Source organism: Monodelphis domestica, chromosome 5, assembly GCF_027887165.1.
Source record: "Monodelphis domestica isolate mMonDom1 chromosome 5, mMonDom1.pri, whole genome shotgun sequence".
Taxonomy (NCBI): domain Eukaryota; kingdom Metazoa; phylum Chordata; class Mammalia; order Didelphimorphia; family Didelphidae; genus Monodelphis; species Monodelphis domestica.
The window spans coordinates 107518875-107540004 of record NC_077231.1 but is presented as its reverse complement, the minus strand read 5'-3'; the positions used below and the strand labels follow the sequence as shown (position 1 = coordinate 107540004).

At 35.4% G+C, this 21130-nt stretch overlaps 1 protein-coding gene across 2 annotated transcripts in view; it reads left to right on the top strand.

Moving 5' to 3' along the window:
* FBH1 (F-box DNA helicase 1) overlaps nt 1-21130 on the top strand; it is an 81825-nt gene that overhangs the window by 41191 nt on the left and 19504 nt on the right. For both annotated transcript variants that reach the window (XM_056799028.1, XM_056799029.1), the window contains 8 exons: nt 915-1083; nt 2298-2520; nt 10916-11003; nt 11097-11183; nt 12169-12305; nt 15141-15240; nt 15326-15447; nt 17631-17706. In XM_056799028.1, coding sequence (XP_056655006.1) covers nt 915-1083; nt 2298-2520; nt 10916-11003; nt 11097-11183; nt 12169-12305; nt 15141-15240; nt 15326-15447; nt 17631-17706 — 1002 coding nt within the window. The remainder of the gene's footprint in view (nt 1-914; nt 1084-2297; nt 2521-10915; nt 11004-11096; nt 11184-12168; nt 12306-15140; nt 15241-15325; nt 15448-17630; nt 17707-21130) is intronic.

The window sequence follows — 21130 nt, the reverse complement described above, 5'->3', positions numbered from 1 at the left end:
TAATGCAGATTAAACTTAAAAATGTGTTGGCATTTTCAAGGAGCTAGTTGTCAAACACCAGCACACTTTTTGGCTCCATGAGATTAAGGAGTATTTCATTTTTTTATCTTTGTATCTCTTGCTAGAGCCTGATAGATAGTAGGTACTTAATAAATTGATTGATTGACTTGTAGATAATAGCTGCCTAATAAATATTTGTTGAATTTAAAATATTCCAACCTCTTTTTACAAAGGGAAATGAGCCCTATGGTTGAATTGACTTGTTCCAGGCCATTTAGGTAGGGAATAGCTGAGCAAAGATCCCCTGACTCCAAATTCAGTGATCTTTCTACTATACCGGTGTTGGGTTGAGAAAGTTTAAAATTACTAACTTCTAATCGGCTGTCTAGTCTTAGTTTCATTATCTGTGAAGTGGGACAATCAGCGAAAGAATCCTTAAGGTACCTACCTACGGGCTAACAATTTTTTGTCTATGAAAAGACAGACTTTCAGTCTTTTTGATACAGAAACTTTCAGGCTAATTGAATGTATCATATACAAGAAAGATGTTCCTAGCATAATACTTTGTATATTTTGGGTACACAAATAAATTTTGATTTGAATCGATAATTAAGTGCAATTAGCATTGGAATGAACTATTTTTTTTAACCCATACCTTTTGTCTTAGAATCAGTACTGTGTATTGGCTCCAAGGCAGAAGAGTAGTAAGGGCTAGGCAATGGGGGTTAAGTGACTTGTCCAGTGTCACACAAATAGGAAGTATCTGAGGTCATATTTGAACCCAGGACCTCCCATCTCTAGGCCTGACTCTCAATCCACTGAGCCACCCAGCTGCCCCCAGAATGAACTATTTTGTGAGTAAGCCTTTTGTTTCCCACAGTTAGAAGTATATAACCTAGTCTCTTGGTTTCTAGGTACTGGAAAGACCTCAACCCTAGTCAAATATGCTGAGAAGTGGATTGACAGAAAGTTTCTTTATGTGGCATTCAACAAGAGTGTTGCAAAACAGGCTGAACACATCTTCCCCAGCAATGTTACCTGCAAAACTTTTCATTCCATGGCCTTCAGAGACAAAGGGAGGCTGTATGTATTGTCACTACCATCGTTATTACAAATTGTTACTTGCTGTGTATGTGGGGGTGAGAGTGTGTATACAGAGGGCCTCCATCTCTGTGAGAGGTACATTCTAAGACCTGCTGTGGATGGCTGAAACCAGGGGATAGAAGCGAGCAGCTACTGTTAAGTGTGGGCAACTGAAGTAGCAGATAGGGGGCCAACTGTACTATTAGCACCACTGCTTTTACACTTTGGGGCCATATTAGAGTAAGTAAGGCTTTTCTTAAACAAAGGCCCTTTGATGACAAATGTGATCAATGAGAACATTAGAGGCAGACAGACTGAGGAAAGTTTTGCATGGATGTGTGGGTATAGGGACAAAGGGAGATGACTTGTACTGGGCTGGCTGACTTCACCACGTTACAGCCTATACTTACTAACAGGCAATTTAAAACTTGCAAACTGTTTATTTTTTAAGTTTCTGGAATTTTCCAATTTTTTTAATTTTTTTTCCTTGAACGTGAATACCAAATCAGCAGATATGGGGACATAGCTGTATTGTATGTGCATATAATATATACAAAACTTACATACATATAAAACATTATTTATGTGATGTGTATATGACAGTTGTGATAATTTGTAAGCTGTATTGTGTGTAGTTTGGTAATAAGTGGAAGGTTTGACATCATTGTCTTTATTTACAGACAGGGAATAGAAGATGAAAAATTCAGTGCCTCATCATCTCAGTCCTCTTACATTTGAATAGCAACAATTCAATTTACTCAAGTTTTTTCCAGTGCAAATACTTATAGTTTTGCTTCCTTTTTGGAATCTGCTTAGACTTGCTCTTAAAAGAAACATGGTAATGCCAGAATGTAGCAAGGTCTATGAAAGATTTATCAATACTTTACTATGGATCTAACAGTGGAGTTCATTTTTTTTTTAACCTGATGATGATTCAGGGAGATTTATCAATAGGTTTTTTATTTTTTATTTTTTATCATGATTGCTTTAGAAGACTAAAGTATTGTGATCTGTGTCAGGAGAAAGGAAATTTACTTTGGTCTTTGAAGCACTGATTTATATATTTATATTTCTAATATGTTTAAACTCATTAGAGTGTGACAAGACCTCTGTAATGAGGGGAGGGAATTATTATGGTCTTTTAATTCCTACCTCAATATTTTATATTCCTCCCCACCTCCGGTTTATTAAGTAACTCTGGCTATACATTACAGGTACCAGATAGAGAAGAAACTGAATCCTTTCAAGCTCACACCCTTCATGGTCAACTCTGTCCTTTCAGAAGGGAAAGCAGGGTTCACACGCGCCAAATTAGTTTGTAAGACCTTAGAAAACTACTTTGCCTCTGCTGATGAAGACTTGGACATTGAACATGTGCCCTTGTGGTGGAAGAACAGTCATGGACAGAAGGTCATGGTAGACCACAATGAAAAGCAGGTGAGTGTTTAGGCTGAAAAGGATGCCTTGTTTAGAGATTTTTTAGAGATTTAGATTTGAGAGAGTGAATGTTGGCCTGGTGCATTCTTATTGTTTTTCTCTTATATTTCTCCTTGTTACCCTTTTCTATTTATTTATTTGTTTGTTTGTTCATTCATTCATTTTCCCCCTGAGGTTTTCTAAGTTTATTGGAAAGCTAGCAATATTAGATATTGAACTTCATCTCTTGGTATTTTAAAATTCATACCAACTGTGTTAGGTAACTTGAATATTAAACAAATGCCAAAGTCCAGAAGTTTCAGCTTTTTTTTTTTGATAACACAGTCCACTCCAGTGATATACTGATTTCAAAGAAAAGACCTCTTTTCTCTTTCTTTTTCCTTCAATTTCTGGAAGATAGTAGCTATCAGAGGGCAGGGCCTCTGGGTCCATTTCACCAGATGAATAATCTGTCCCTTGATCCTTTTGAGGAACTTCTTGTTATGGATGGAGCAATTTCTTCACCTGTAGATTTGTTCATATTGCTATTCCTTATTCATATTGTTGTTCCTTACCTGGACATAATACTTAAAAAAAATAAGTTTTATTGATATATTTTATTTTCTTATCTCTCCCTTTCCCTCCTAGAGAACGATTTCATACAATAAATAGTATTTTTTTAAAGACAAAATAAAGATTGTTTATTCATATTTTGAGAGGAAGCCAATAATTCCCAGATTATTTCAACAAGTTCTCCATTGCTTTGGTTTACATATATCTAACTACTTTCAATTTTAGCATTTTTTTTTGAGTTTGTTCTATTATCCTTGCCTTTTTTTGTTGTTATTGTTATCCTTGTGAAATGGAGTGCCAGGCCTGGAGTCAGGAAGACTAATCTTCAGGACTTCAAATCTGGCCTCAGAGACTTAATAGCGTTATGACCCTGGGCAAGCCTGTTAACCTTGTTTGCCTCAGTTTTCTCATCTGTAAAATTGGCTGGAGAAGGAAATGGCAAACTACTTTAGTATCTTTACCAAGAAAATTCCAAATGGGATCACAAGTGTTGGACACTACTGAAACAATTGAACAACAAAGATGACTATTTTGAGATTTTTCAACATTCCTTCTGTAAATGCTAATGTTCTTTTTTTAAAAATTTCCCTTTAGCATTCCTATTTCTATGTTTTTGTGAATGTCCTAAGACTTTTTCAAGTGTTCTTTATTGCCACCATTTCTGTAAGACACAACCAGCTAGAGTTTACAGAATTTATCTGACATCAAACTTTAGCCCACATAATTAAATCATTAATGATACGGAAATCTCTGACTCAGCTTCATTACCTTAATTTATTTAAGATGAGCTTGTCAAATAAGTAGCCCCAAGGTTTAATGGTTCTGTTTCCTCTGAAAATTCCAGCTTTATCTCTAGTGTTTTTAATCTTCCTTCTCTTCTATCTGTTCTATGATGTGTAAATCTTCACCTTCCCTTTCTGCCCCTTTGTTATCTATCCTGCCTGTGTTACTAAGACTTATTTAAGATTGCTAAAACTGATGCCAAGGCCCACTGGTTTATGTCTACCATGGGTCTTTGTTTTGAGCATATAATAAACTTACATTTAAAATGATCCTGCATACTAATAGTTTTGATTGGCAAAAGTACTCATCAGTGAATCATTGGACAATTTTTATCTTATAGGTATTTTGCTTTCCTTTATGTACCATGTAAATATTCTAAACTTCTCTCCAGGTTCCTGTAATAGGTAGACTGTGTTAAACCCTGAGGATACAAATCCTGCCCTTAGGGAGCCTACATTTTTTTTCCCCACTGAAAACATTTAATATGAAGGTACCATTAGAAGGCCTCTGCCATCTGGGGCCATTTATTTAAAGTCTTATCTTCTGTCTTAGAATAATGCTATGTATTGGTTCCCAGGACAAAGAGTGATTAGGGCTCCCCAGTGGGGATTAAATGACTTCCCCAGGGTTACACAATTGGGAAATGTCTGAAACCAGATTTGAACCCAGGACCTCTAGGCTCCAGACCTGGTTCTCAATCACTGAGCCACTCAGCTGCCCCCATCTGGTACCATTTAATAAGAAAGTATACAAGTGAAGCCATTTTTATACAAATTTCTGTTGTTTTACTACTTTCTGGACCACCATAGTGCTTAAGTTATTGCCTTTTCACTGGGACCTGGGAAACTAACCTTCTACCGAATTTTGTAAGAAATAGTCATAACAGTGTGCTACCACCTTATCTCCTACAGATGGATTTTTCCAATATGATGCTTGTTTGGATAAAAAAGGACTTAAATTATGCAGTTATCAGATTTTCGCTTTTGGAGATGGCATGGATTGCCCAGAAGTAGTGAGTCACGTTTTAGTTTTTTGCTTCTGTAATAATAGGCATTCTGCTAATAATTTCTGAGAACACAGAGCTTTGCAATTAACCAGGCCTTTCACAACATACTAGGTTGCCTTGGCCAAGTGCTTTTTCCTTTTTTGGGGCTTGCTTCCCACATCTGTCAAATGAATGGGTTGAAAATAGATTATATTATCTTATGTCTCAAGGACAAGTGGCAGAAGGGGTCTGACATATGGTCATTAGTGTCTTTTAGTGGATGGTCTGTGGCTCTTGGGGTCTGTGGTCCCTTCCAGCTCTGATTCTTAGTTCAGGCACTAGGACTGGTCCCCTCCCAACTCTTTCTGTGATTCTGTATCTTACCACTTTGGATTTTCTACGGTATACAGGAAAGAGTGTCATCTGCCCTGTAATTTGATGTCTGCATTGTCTTGCTGTCATAAAAATACAAGGGAAACAAATACTTATTATAATGCATATGCTTCGGAAAATTTTTACTTAAGAATTCCTTGGGGGGCATCTAGGTGGCTCAGTGGATTGAGAGTCAGGCCTAGAGACGGGAGGTCCTAGGTTCAAATCTGGCCTCAGACACTTCCCAGCGGTATGTCCCCGGGCAAGTCACTTAACCCCCATTTCCTAGCCCTTACCGCTCTTCTGCCTTGGAACCAATACACAGTATTGACTTCAACATGGAAGGTATGGGTTAAAAAAAAAAGAATTCCTTGTAAAAATCAGCCATCATTTGCATTGTGCTATTTTATTTTACCTGTATTTTCCTCTCAGTCTTAGATCTCTAGTTTTCAGCCTTGAGTGAGTAAATTATTCTTTTTTTTTTTAATACCAAATGTCTGATTCTATTGTTAGATCCATCTGTGTGTTTCTTGGCCTAATTTTGTAAGCTGCTTCTTCAATAGATGGTCATTTTCAGGAGTGTAAATTTTGATCAGATGAAGAACAAATGGAGGCTGCAGGAGGTACATAGCTTTGGGAGAAGAGTGCTGGGCTTTGAAGGAGGATATTCTGAGTTAAACAAGTAGCAGGAATAGGAGACTATTCCTTCCTGAGGAGGCCCCAGGTGTTAAGGGAAGTTCTAGAATGAACCAGTAAGAACAGGGGCATGGTTTTTGAAGTCTAGAAAGTCATGAACAGAACTGAGGAGAATGAAAGCATGCCCATTATATCTTTTAGAAGTAGAATGTTGTAGCCTTATTTTTTTCTGAAAAAATTTCCACATTTGCTTTCATTTCATAGTATTTCTTCATTGTATTGGAGCTCCTTGTACTTATTAAATTCTCTTTATTTATTTTTTCAGTTACATATAGAATTTTTTTCCAATTTTTAAATTATTTTAAAAGCTTATGAAACCAAACAAAACAAGTATTTCCATATACAAGGAAAAGGAACATAGTACACAATTGAAATCACAAATTTCCTATCTATTTAGCTTAATTTTTTTTGTATCTGCATAATAAATCACATTCACAAATGTCCCATTTCCTCATGTCACAAAGGATGTCTTCAAGGATGCTAACATATTCATATAAATTAAATCTTCCACGTTTTACCTTTCTGTTCACTTTCTGGAGATAACATTCAGTTTATTCTTCTAGAATTAGTTCTGTGACTATATGTATAATGTTCTTCTGTTCTATTTATTTCACTGTTCATTATCACATACAGTTCTTTCTATGTTTTTAAAAACTCAATCTGTTCATCATATCTTATAACCCAATAGTATTCCATTATAATCATATACCATAATTTGTTCATCATTCCCCAATTGATGGACATTTTCTCAGTTTCCAGTTCTTTGCCAGCACAAAGAGAGTTGCCATAAATATTTTTGAATATATGAATTCTTTTCCTCTTTCATTGGTCTACTTCGGAAACTGACCCAGTAATGACATTGCTGGGTAGAAGAGTATACAATTTTATAACTCTCTGGTTATAATTCCAAATTGCTCTCCAGAATAGTTGGATTAATTCAAAGCTCCACCAATAGTACATTAATGTCCCTGTTTTTCCACACCCTGTCCCCTTTTATCATTTTAGCCAGTCTGGTCAATGTGAGATGGTATCTCAAAAGTTGTTTTGGTTTGCATTTCTCTAGTCAGTAGTGGTTTAGAGCATTTTTTCCATATATGGCTTTGATTTCATCTGAAAATCATCTTTTTATATCTTTTTACCCATTGATCAATTGGGAAATGACTCCTTTTCTTATAAATTTGACAAAGTTCACGGTATATTTTAGATATGAAACCTCTGAGAGGCTCTAGTTGTATATATACAAATATATATACACATATACATACATATATATATATATATATAACACATGTATATGTATTTATGCATGCATATATCTATATACCTATTTATTTCTTGTCCTTTCATCCTATACAGTTTGTCACTGTTCCCTCTAGGTGTAATTCTTCTAGCTGCCCCAGTGATAATAACAATTTTTAAGAGTTACTTACCTCTTTTCTTATAGGGATACATATAATTTTAACTTATTGGGTCTCTTAAAAAAAAGGGTTTTGTTTTCTTTTTTTGTTTTGTTTTAATTTTTTCCCTCTTTCTTAATTACATTTTGATGATTCTCTTGAGTTCTGTGCTTGGGCATCAAATTTTTTGTTCAGGCCTGGTCTTTTCTTTACAAATGCTTGGAATTCTTCTATTTTGTTAAATGACCATACTTTCCCCTGTAAGAATATAGTCAGTTTTGCTGGGTAGTTGATTTTTGACCTAGTTCCCTCACTTTCTAGAATATCATATTCCATGCCTTTTGGTCCTTCAGTGTAGATGCACCCAGATTCTGTGTTATTCTCACTGTGGTTCCATGGTATCTGAATGACTTCTTCTTAGCAGTTTGTAATATTTTTTCCTTGGTCTCATAGTTCTTGAATTTGGCTATAGCATTCCTGGGTGTTTTCAGTTGAGGATTAAGTACAGGAGGTGATCTGTGGATTCTTTCAATCTCCACTTTTCCCTCTTGTTCTAATTTCCTGTTGTGTGATGTCCAGACTTTTTCTTTTGTAAGGGTCTTCCGGTAGACCAATGATTTTTAAGTTGTCTCTTCTGGAACAATTTTCTAAATCTTCTGTTTTGTGAATGAGATTCTTCATATTTTCCTCAATTTTTTCATTCTTTTGATTTTGTTTTATAGTGTCCTGCTGCCTTATGAAGTCACTTGTTTCTAGTTGTATTCTGGATTTTAAAAAGGATTTCATCCCTGTCTTTTTGGTCATCCTTCTCCTTCTGGTCTGATTTTCTTTGGAGGTCATCTTTCATCTCCTTTGCCTCATTTTCAAGCTGGTTAATTTTGGCTTTCAAGACACTATTTTCTTGTTTTAGTTCAAGTGCCTCTGTTTCCAGATGACTTATCTTACTTTTTAAGTTCTTTTCCCAGTTGTCTTCAACCTCTCTTAATTGTGTTTTGAATTGTATTTTGAGTTCTTTCAAAGCCTGTATCCAATTCACTGGGGTTTCTGTTTTTTTGCTTGGTGTTCCCTCATCCTTTTCTGTCCCATTTGCTCTTTGTTCATTGCCTGTATAGAAGCTGTTGATTGTTATTTCTTTTTTCTTTTTCTGTTGTTTGCTCATATTTACCCCATCTTTACTCCCTGCAGTTGCCTGAGCTCTTGTTCCTCTCATTTTTTTTGTGGTTTTGGGCTTTTCTGTCAGCCTTCACTGTGATTTAGAGCCCTTTTTCATACAACCAGAATTTTAATTTCTTTATCTTAGAACTGCCTGTTCATATCCTTTGACTGTTTATCATTTGGAGAAGGCTTTGTATTCTTATAAATATGACTCAGTTCTCCATCTATTTGAGAAATAAGACCTTTTTCAGAGGCACTTGATATAAAATTTTTACCCCAATTTGTTGTTTCTCTTCTAATCTTAGCTGTATTGATTTTGCTTATGTAGTAACTTTTAAACCTAATGTAATCAATATTATCTATTTCATTTTTCATAATGTTCTCTATGTTGTGTTTGGTCATAAATTCTTCCCTTATCCATTAATCTGACAGGTAAACTTTTCCATATTTCTCCGATTTATTTTGACTATCTTGGTGTATGGTGTGAGGTATTGATTTATGCTTAGTTTCTGCCGTATTGTTTTCCAGTTTTCCCAGCATTTTTGTCAAACAGTGAGTTCTTAAATAGTTTGGATCTTTGGGTTTATTGAACAATGAGTTGCTATGGTCATTAACTACTGTGTGTTGATTTCCTAATACATTCCATTGATCCACTATGCTATATCTTAGCCAGTACCCGATTGTTTGATGATTACCATTTTATAATACAATTTGAGATCTGGTACCATTAGACTTCCTTCCTTCATTTATTTTTCTCATTTATTTCCTTGATATTTTTAACTTTTTGTTCTTCCAGATGAATTTTGTTGTTATTTTTTTGTAGTCCTGTGAAATATTTTTTGGGTGGTTTGTTTGAAATGGCACTGAATGGGTACATCAATTTTAAGTAGGGTTGTCATTTTTGTTATATTGGTTCATCCTGTCCATGAGTAATTAATATTTTCCAATTATTTAAGTCTAACTTTATTTATGTGAAAGGTGTTTGGTAATTGTATTCACATACTTTTTGTTTTGGTAAGTATGCCCATAGATATATTGTCACAAGTTATTTGAAATGGAATGTCATTTTCTTTCTCTTCTTGAATTTTGTTGGTGATAAATAGAAATGCTGATGATTTTTATGGATTTATTTTGTATCCTGCAACTTTGCCAAAGTTTTTTTTTTTGTTTCTTTTAATTTTTAAAAAATATTTTAATTTTTCTTTTAAATTTTAATTGTTTCTTTTAGTTTTTTGGTTGATTCTCTGGGGTTCTTTATGTATACCATCATATTATCTGCAAAAAGAGTAATAGTTTTGTTTCAGTGTTGCCTATTCTAATTCCTCCAATTTTTCTGCTTTTATTGCTGTAGCTAGCATTTTTAGTACAATATAAAATAGTAATGACAATGGGGATTCTTGTCTCACCTCTGATTTTATTGGAAAGGATTCTTTCATTTCCATTACAGATAATACTTACTAATGGTTTTAGATAGATCCCATTTATTGCTTATTAATTTCTTTGAGATTTCTGTTAATTCTCCTACACGGTTTTTCCTTTTAAGATTTTGTTATGAGAAGAATAATTTCCTCATTGAATTCATGTAATGGGTAACTGCTCCAGAATAAATCTCATAGTGCAGAAATTTAGAGATTAAAAATCTAGGTTTTATAATGCTTAAGCACAGGTTCAAGATATAGTAGAAAAATAACCCTGAACAAAGATTATAGTTTCTGACTAAGACTTTATTAAAAAGTTACCTTAGAGGTAATTTTCTAGCATATAACAATCTTTATGTTCCTGGATCCCAAGGGACCTTAGACCTAATTTTATAATTGAATAAACAGGAGCCCAGAGTTTAAGTGACTTATCTGGAGGTACACAAGTAGAAAATGGTAGCCAGGATTTGAGACTAGTACTTTCTGACTAAATTCAAGACTCTTTACCACACTGCTCTTTAGATTGTTGTTATTTAGATTTTTATAGCGACATTGCTCATTGATATGTCTCCTGTTTTATGAATTTTTCACATTTGCCCTCCCTTTATTCTTTATAAGTAAATTTGTTGTTAATTTCATTGTATGGAACTTCTGTGTGGATTGTTTATTATGTAGAATGTCAGAGTTTGAGACAGGACTCCTTATCAAGCACAAGGAGCCACAAGAGGGGATTTGGCTTTCTCTGTACCCATACACTTTTTTTCCATTTTGATGAATTAGTCAGGTCTAAATAGTTCTGTTCTACAAATCTTTGTCTTCTTAATATCCTATAAACTTAAAAAAACCTTTTTTCATTCTCTTTTTCCTTTACCCTACCCAGGATTTTGATATTTTTCCAATCTGAATTAAAATTGGGTTGGAAGAAACTGTTCTATATTATTCCTATAGCCTTAATTTTGAAATTAATTTACATAATTATAGAATCTTCTCTTTTTTTAATGACTTCAGCCTTTGAAACAATATACTTTGCTTTCTAGAATGGGGCATATGAAGCAGCCAGACTTTGGGAGAACATGAAAAAGTTGGAAGAATGCAAAGAAGAAGCTTATCATATGACTCATGATGGTATGGGAAGTCTTAACATAAGTTTTATATGTGGATAAGTCTTATATATGTTTTACTCTAGATATTTGAACCATAACCTCTTGTCTCTTTTAGGCTATTTGAAACTTTGGCAACTGAGCAAACCTTCTTTTGGTGCTTATGATGCCATCTTTGTGGATGAGGCCCAGGATTGTACTCCAGGTGATAAACTAATCCAAGGAAATAAATGTAAAATAAGCAGAAATATGTAAATGTGTGTGTGTGTGTGTGTGTGTGTGTGTGTGTGTGTGTGTAAGATAATATATGTGTGTGAAATTATAGTTACCTGTCATTATCCTTTTTCTGATACTAACACTAACTGTACAATTCTCATAAAGTCTTTAGGCCTTGGTATTGTCATTAGTAAAATGGGCATAATAACTCTTTGTAAAGTATAAAGACCTTCCCCCTCTCATTTTTATGAGGTAGCAGAGTATACATTGGATTTTGAATCCTGGCTCTTACCTTACTAATCATACATAAGTTTCACTGTATCTCCCTGAGCCTCAGTTGCTCTTCTCTAAAATACTACCTGTTTCATAGGATTGTTATGAGAAGAGTTTTTTTTTTTGTAGACTTAAGAGAGCCATCTAAATATGAGTTATTATTATCCATGCTTAAAGAAAGTAGTGATATAAATCATCCCCAAACTATTTAAGCCCTACTTTAGAGGATATCATGTAGAGCTAAGTGTGTTTACCTTCTTTCTTATGTTTGCTTCACTTGGCATTATTAAAATAATATATCTTCTTTTTCCAAAAACCAGTCAGCTGATGCCAATGGGTCACTAGTCTTAGGATGAAAATTTTGTTATATATGATCCCACATGTATAGTAGTTGTATGTACAGGTGCACATAGCTCTCTTGAGTGAGCTTATTGGTTTCTAATTCTGATAAAATAAGCAAAATGTGATGGCTTGTTTTCTAAGGATAATTGTACTTGGTAAATATGTTTGCATCATTGTCAGTACAAATAGGGGACAGTTTCTAGTTGTTAATGATAGCATTGTTTGATTTGATTTACACTAACTATGTTCTTAAGAGAAGAATCTTAAAAGATGCCATTTCCTCTTTTCTTTTTGAAGTTTTTTTTTTTAATTGGGTATAGTCCCTTGAGATCATACTCTCTTCTCCTTTTTGGTTGTAGCCATCATAGATATAATTCTATCCCAGCCATGTGGAAAAATCTTTGTAGGGGACCCTCACCAACAGATCTACACCTTTCGGTATGCTGTTAATGCCCTTTACTCAGTGCCACACACACATCTTTTCTATCTTACACAGGTAAGAACGTTCCCTGCTCTCAAAACATCATTTTATGTTTGTTTTCTAAATTGTGCTTTCTTTCCATTGCCCATTTGTCTGGCCATCCATAACTGGGTTAAGTCTTATGAGGAAAGCAATGAAGTTCTTTCTGTTATGCTAGGGTCCTGAAACGTGTGCCTAGGTCTTAGTCAGATTCTATCCCACTCTTTCTTTGGGGGGTTTTCTCCTTTAAGGGCTAGCAAAAATCCACTTGACTATCTTCTCTGAATTCTTTATGTCCTAGGGAGGATGGTGTTAGGTATAATGTGTAGAACTCCTTGTAGCTCTCTGTATTCCTTGCAGCAGCCTTCCTGTGTCTGAAAGTCCAGTGGTATTTCCAAAAGGACTTGGGGCTGCTCTTGCAGTCACAGCATAATCCACTCTAAAACCTTGCCTTTGATACAATATAACCAGCCCCTACTGGATCTCCTAGAAGCCCTAGCTGCTGCTTTGGCTCTGCTGTCATAGTCAATCACTTTAGGTATCTCATATGGGTTCATGTATGATCTACTACAAGGTAAGATATTGTTCAGCTTCAGATATGGAGTAGCTTAATCAATCAAACATTGGATTTAGAATCAAAGCTTGTTGAGGGAAGAAATCTTTTGTTCAATTATAGAGAAACTTTTAGAATTTTAGCTAAGAATTAAAAAAAAAAGTAAAGCAGATCCTGACAGCTCTACCATTTTTATTTCTACAGACATTTAATAAGAATGCTTTAACAGGGGGACTACAAGGGGTGGACAGATAGGTGGCTCAGTGGATAGAGAGCCAGGTCTGGAGTCAGGAGGATGCAGGTTCACACCTGTCCTCAGACACTTCCCTAGCCCTGTGATCCTGGGCAAGTCACTTAAACCTTTGTGCTTAGCACTTGCACATCTGTCTTAGAGTAGTTACTAGGGCAAAAAGTAAGAGTTAAAAAAACAAACAAACAAGAATACTTTGTGCTCTACATTGAATATTTTTTTTTAAGTATCTTCCTTGGAGGAGCTCAGTGTGTGTGTGTGTGTAGAATAACTAGAATACTAGTTAGAATGAGATAAGTCAACATGACAGGTCCATCAGAGAAGCATTAATGGACTCTTTGGAGGAGGGAGGATGAAGCATTATGGAAGGCTTCAGAGAGATAGATGGTGACACCTTTATGGGAGTTGAATGTAAGGGAATGATGAGCAAAAAGGAAAGAATTCGGGAGGAGCCAGGAGAGATAGGGAGATAGCCAGGTGGCCCAGTGGATAGAGCGCCAGGCCCAGAGAGAGGAGATCCTGAGTTCAAATTTAGCTTTGGATACTTCCTAGCCATGTGACCCTGGGCAAATTACTTACCTTCAGCAGCCTAGTCCTTACTGCTTTTCTGACTTGAATGATACTTAACATCAAGTCTAAGAAGGAAGGTATGGGTTAAAAAAAAAAGAACTGCTTATAATAGTTCACTTTCTGGCTCTGTACCCAACTACAGGACCATTTCTATCACTGCCAATGTCTGGACGTCTCTGTCCTAGACAGCCCAAGCTTTTGTCTCCCCCAGGGATCAGAGGTTCTGGATTCAGATTCTTATCTCAAATCTTCAAAGCAAGGAGTGTATGTGAGCAACAGTGAAGGAGAAAATTGGCAGAAAATTGAATCTTAGTGAGGGAGATGTCAAAGAATCCTCACATCCTAGTATCTTGTGGCAATTCCCCTTTCCCCTACCCCGCTCAGCCCCTCCCTCCCTGGCCAAATGACTCCCTTCTGCAGTATATCATCTCCAGTTTTCAAGGTCTCACAAGCGGCCATGATTTGACTCCATTGGAAGCCTTGAGCTCATGACTCCATATGCAACATTGTTTCACTTGAACCATACAGCCTACATTCAGATTCTGCTTAGATGCCTTCAGTGACTGGGAACTCATTATCTCATGAAACATTTTTAAATGGCTCCAATGTTTGAAGCCTGGATGACTGAAGAGTGGTGTTTGAAAGATTTGAATACAAGGTTAATAGTTTCTTGAGAGAAAGTGAAGTTCTTTTTTGAAGACTTTCTAGCTGTCATAGAGGCAATTAAGTGGTACAGTGGATAGAGTGTTGAACTTGAAAGACCTGAGTTTGGATTCTGCCTCAAACAATTAAGAGTTTTGTGAACCTGGGCAAATCTCTTAATTTCTATTTGCTTTGATTTCTTCCTTTGTAAAATGGGGATAATAATTGCAACTGTTGTTGTTATCCCGGGATTGTTTTAGGATCAAATAAACTAATATTTATAAAGCAGTTTTCAAACCTTAAAGGGCTATGCCAGTACTAGCCATTGTTATTGTTAAAGCCTTTGAAAATGTAGAGTCATCTTTATGCCATGCTTATGTATTAGAGTAGGACGTTAGTGGAAAATGGACCTAATGGTTGATTGCATATTTATTGTACAAAGTCCAGTCTAGCTAAATTTGGAAAAGCTCATTTCCAGCTTTGTTATGTACAGTGTGAATTTGTTAGCCATAGTAAATCTCCCAGGACTTAGCCCCTAAGTGATAGTCATGTTAATATTTGCATCAGTGATTAAAGTGACCACTGAAGAAATCCTAGATCCTTTAAGTACTAAATGATAATTTTAGGTACAGGTAGTTCTATTTGAAAACAAATTTCCAAACACCCCTTCCAAATAGGATCGGTCAAGTGAGTCATCTAAGTAATGTACCAGTATTTATTATCCTCTAAATGCTGATATTTCTAGTGCATGTCTTTATTAAGATGAATTTACTATTGACATAACTGACTGGTAAGAATGTACTGTATGCTGGGGTGCAGCCACTAACTCCTTTGCCTGTTTGACTTTTCCCAACAGAGTTTTAGGTTTGGTGCTGAAATTGGTTATGTGGGAGCCACCATCTTGGATGTTTGCAAGAGAGTCAGGAAGAAGACTTTGATTGGGGGAAACCAAAAGAGTAAGGTTCTAGTTCCTCTGGTTTATGTATTCTAAAAATTAATTCTGTTCATTGTTTACCATAGAAAATGTTTCTCTCTTAAAAGGTCTCATTAGAGGGCAATCAGAAGGACAAGTTGCCTTGTTATGCCGAACCAATGCTAGTGTGTTTGATGAAGCAGTACGAGTAACAGAAGGGAAAGCTCCCTCAAGAATATATTTGATTGGGGTAAGGGTGAATTTCTTTTGTTTGCTGTATGCAGTGAAACTTTTCAAACAAATATACTTCTATGTAAGGAAAATAACCTAGGGCAAGAGATTGAAATTGGTTAGGTCAGTTATGGAAGGAAATATTCATTTGACTCTTAGAAATTTCTGTTGGCCTCTTTCATTTGTCAACTAGATTGTAATGTGTTGGAAGTTTCTGCTGCTAAGGGGACCAGCTAATGTTGATCAAATACTGAATCTCAATGACTATGGGGCCCTTTTATATCCACTCTTTAAAAAATATAGCTCCTCATCTCAATGTACTCTCTTCTCTTCTGAGTCTCCATCTGTTATCATTATTCATTGTTGCAGAATTGATCAGGATGTTTCACATACCCATCTACTGGATAGAGGTTTGAACTGAGGGTTTTGAAACTAAAGCTCTAGCTTTTAAGAAGATACCAGTATTGGGTAGCTAAGAAGCATAGTGGAAAGAATGCCAGGTCTGGGGTCAGGAGGACCTGGCTTCAAATTTGGCCTTAAACACTTCTTAGCTATGTGAACCTGGCAAGTTGTTTAGTCCTGATTGTCTAGCCCTTGCCATTCTTCTGACTTAGAATTGATACTGGGCCAAAAGTTAAGGATTAAAAAAAAAAGACACCAGCATCTTTTTTTCCAAATTCCAAAGGGAATTTGGGAAGATTAAATTTCTGAAGGAAAGTTGCCAGGCTATATATAATAAAAAGCAGTAATATTTTATGTTCATCATAATAAAAATAATACTTTTTAAACATTACATGCACCGAATAGTGCAAAATACAGTTGATTTCTTCTCTTCCTGACTATCTATAACACAACTGACTATAAAATATATTATGGAACTTGGTTACATCCAATCAAATACTTTGTTACATAGTTTCTGATTTTATTTTCTCATTATTTCGTGTATATGTCTATTGCTTCCCTAGGAACTCCAAAGTTCCTTGAGGACATAGACCATGGAATAAATTTCTTTTGAATCCTTTAGGGCAGTGGTAATGAACCTATGGCACATCTGCTAAATTATGATACAGAGCACTCTCTGTGAGCACATGTGCCATCCTCTGCCAGAGTTTGTTACTAGAAAGGTAGAGCTTCTCCCCTACCCCTCTCGATGCACCTGAGAACATTCCTCACTTCCCCCGCCCCTCTACCTAGCAGCCCAATGGGAGTGCTTCCTCCCTCTCCTGTCTGGGGTAAGAGGTGGGGAGGAATACACCTGGCACTCAGCCTGGGTGTGGGAGGAACATTGGGGGTGGGGCTCAGCACTCCATTTCTAAAAGGTTCACCATAACTGCTTTAGGGTGATATTGTGGCAAGTGTAGTAGCTCTTGATTTGGATCAGGTTAGAAGAAGCTTTATTTGGGAACACCAAATTTATAGGGAAATTCAGAAGGAGGAATCCTGAAACTGAGTTTATAATGAATTTTTATGCCCTACAGGGTATATAAAATGCTTCCTACAGAAAACAACTTGTTTTTGTCTCCAGTTAGCCTTACAAGTGGTATTGGGTAACTTAACTATATTCCATGTTTTACCTTGCAAGCAGAATAGGACAAAATGTTTTTGTCTAGTTGTATGGTAGGCTGAATCCAGATTCTAGAAAGGGTTTATGGCTGTTTTGCCTAAGTGGATGCTGGTTCATGCCTAGAGGGAAGAGGGATATCATACCTTTCTTTCTGGGCCTCTATAGCATCTAGTGTTGTGGAACATAGAATAGGAATTCAGTAAGAATTGATTTACATTTAAATGAACTCAGGCCCTGCCTATTTGGGGTTTATCTTTTAAAATGACATATTCCACAGTATTTCTCAAGCACTGCCCTCTACCAATCACATAATAATAAATGCATTAATGTAGTCATTTACCTTAATATTCATATTTACATTGTGCCAGCATATATTCCTAAAAATTAGGTTCCTTTTACTAATTAGGAAACAGATCCAGAATAGATGTCTTGGCTTGGAATAGTTGAAGCAGAAAACCCCCTTGGCTGATCCAAGTTCTGAAGTTATAGAAAGCCCAATAAATCATTTTGGGTTTGACCTGCTTATTATTTTATCCTTCTATTACAGTTTGACTTTGATTATGAAAAATTACTTTGTTCCCATTACTTTGTCTTTTTAAAAATCCAAACTTTCAAATCTCCCTAAAATACTTTTTCAGGGAACTAAATCATTTGGATTGGACAGATTTATTGATATTTGGGTCCTTCTTCAGTCAGCTGAGGAGCAGAGGAAACGTGAGTACCCTGCTTGGTCCAGGTTCAACAGAGTAAGTATTGGGAGCAACAAATCGGAATGTTGTTCCACTGTGTAGTGTCTACTTAATTGACTTACTCTCCTTAAGGAGAAAAGTTGTTCATGTCTGATGATACTTCTTAGGAAATCAAGTAGGATGCCTGTGGACTACTGTTTTCAAAGAATTTGATAATTTATTTCAGATTTTTCCTCATGACCTCCTACTTCTGCCACTATTCCTATGTGATACCAAAACTTTTGTTATTTCATCATCTGTAATTAAATGTTGGGGTTGGAACAAAACTCTCAGGGTCCTTTTAGGTTTCAGGTCTTCTGAACAAAGCATGAGAGGCAGCCACGGTACAGAAAAAAAAGGAGTGTTGGGCCTGGAGTCAGAGGACCTAGATTTAACTCCTGCCCCTGTCATTTATTGCCTTTGTGATCTTGGATAAATCACCTTTCTTTTCCACAAGCCCTTTCTCTTTCTACTCTTAAAACTCTTAGAACCTCTTGGAAGTCTGATTCAGAATGCTTGCTTTCCTTATTTAACTCCCTTCATGTCTTTTAAAGACATGTCTTTTGAAGACATGAAGGTTTTTGCTTCTTCTTATCAAAATATTATCACTGTATCAATCAAAATCAAATCAAAATCAAAAACAAATAATCCCTCCACAGTTGCTCAAATAAATATATCTTGCTGGGTTTCACAAATACTTATGTTTGCATTTCAGAATTTCTGCTCAGTTCTGATCTCTTTTTTTTTTTTAGCTCTAGTAAATATAAATGTATTCTTTTCTACTTTTGGATGTAAATAGAACTAGAAAATGATATACCCAGCACACCCCAAATATTCTTTTTTTTAAATAATTGAATGAGTGTGATTATTAATCTTATTGAGCGATTTGATGTAAATGGCTAAATACAAAAGGAAAACATTTAGGAAGTACTATATGGGGAGGAAAAAAAATCTTAATACTTTTGTTAGCTTGTTGAAAAACCAGAGAAACTAAAAGCAATTGATTGCATCTTCAACTCTTTAGAAGAAAAACATTCTTAACAATGCCATCATACATAATCTACAATTATAAACCAAATTTCACAAACATTTTCTGCATACATATATATATAAATACACATCACAAAGGTGCAATTAGAAACAAACACAGAAGATGTACAAAATGAACACAGAGATTTAGTTGTAGACAAAAAATTACTGTAATCTTTTAAAAAATAACTTGATGATGTATTATTTTATCCACTTACACTAATTTACATTTATACAAATTTAAATTGAACATACTAGTTTGATGTGCTAGTAAGAATAGTTGCACTATCTATATTTAAAGTTACTACACTGTAATTTTGAAATTCCAACTAAGAAAAAGAAGATACTTTAATGAATAATGGATTATCCCCTTAAGGATTATTTAATGTCTATCTTCTGTCTGTTGAGTGGACATGATCAGACATCTGTATGTACTTCACACAGGCTACAGATTCCATTGTAAGAAATATAACAATCATGTACATGTAATAATTACCAAGGAGGTAAGCTAGCTTTAAAAATGGCTTAATTCCAACATGGTTATTTCTTTTCATAAAGCCTAGAGTTCTATTTAACCAGATCCTTAAATAAAAAAGGGTTTTGAGTTACAGAAAATGATTTTTATGTTTTTATCAGTTCTGATCTTTTTATCAAAGGTGTTTGATGTGTAAACTCTGGATTTTGATTATAATATTTCTCAGGTTTTTCCTTTTGATGCCTCTTTCAGGATGTGGTTGATGGATTCTTTCACTCCTTTACCCTCTGATTCTTTAATAATTCTGGGTCGTTTTTACTGATGATCTTTTGAAATAAAGTAACTAGGCTTTTTTCCCCCCTTTAACCATGACTTTGAGGGAGTCCAGTGATTTTAAAATTATTTTTCCTCAAACTCTGAACAGTTTTTCATGTCATTGTTTCTGAAAATAGACATTTTACATTTTCAACCTTATGATTTTGTTCTGATTTTTTTTACTGTCTCATGGAATTATTGATTTTGTTTGATTTATTCTGATTTTTAGGAACTCTGTTACTTGGGCAAGGTTTATCACTATCTGTTCTAAGCAATTTATTCTTTCAATTCTTTCCTTCGGAGCATTTATTTCATTTTTGTCTCTAACTTAATTTCCTTTTCCATTTTTCTTTACTCATTGTGAAAAATCTTATTCTTTCAGCTTCTGTTAGCAGTTGTTATATCGTTACCCTTTCCTTTTAGGTTGAATTTTTGCATTTCTTTGGACCTTTTCTTCTCTCAGAGCTATCACCCTGTTGTAGATCTTCATCACTTCATGTCTCTACTATTGCATCAGCCTTCTTTTTGGTCTCCCTATCTAAAGATGCTCTGTACTTCACTGCCAAAATGATCTTTCTAAGGCATAGGTTTGATCATGTTCCCCCCTACTCAGTAAATCTAGTCATCCCTATTACTTCCAGCATCTAGTATAAAATCTTCTGTTGAGCCCTTAAAACTACCTACTTCCTGGCCCTTTCCTACTTTCTAGCTGTCTTATACCTTACTTCCCCCATACCTGGAATACCTCATGACTTCCTTCAAGGCTCTGCTCAAATCTCACCTTTTGTAAGAAACTTTTCCCTAGTTACTCCTTTCTTCTTATACTTTCCTTCTGAGATTACCTCCCATTTACCCTGAATATATCGTGACTGTACATGTTGTTTCCCTGATTAGAATTTAGGCTCCTTGAGGGCTAGCGTGTTGCTTTTCTTCCAATCTCAGAAGTGTAGCACAGTGCCTAAAACATAAATAGTAAATCCTTGGAATACTTAATAAGCACCAAATATTCTATTACCTATTCTATTCTTTCTAATGAAGAAATTCATACTTAACTCTTTTGCATTTTATATCTTCAGTTTGCTCAATTCTTCAGCCTTAGTTCTTGAATTGAAGCTTAATATCAGGGCCAGGCTCTACTTTCTGTTTGAGTGAGGTTGTCATCTCTGTTTGGTGATGACATATAGTTTCCTCTTGTGACCTCTACCTTTTGGAGTTTGACCCCCAGGATCTTTGAGGATCAGAGCACTAAATCTTAAGGGTCAAAGTGCTAAAGACTTTGTAGCCCCTTTGCTTGTGGTATTCTTATCTCAGTTCTCCATCAACTTTACTGATTGCTGAAGTTTAATAGAAAGATAAACAAAAGGGAAAATATAGAACCAAATAAATTAACTGAAAAAAACTAGAGCTAAAAACCATGGCATCTTCTAAATGTGGCTCCAGAAGAATATACATAATTTTTTATCACCAGATGGAATGTAATTGACATATGTAATTGACATATATTGGGGCACAGAGATACTGCAAACAAATGTAAAAAGGCAGAAATAGTAAATATATCCTTTAAAGATAGTAATGCAGCAAAATTAGTGAT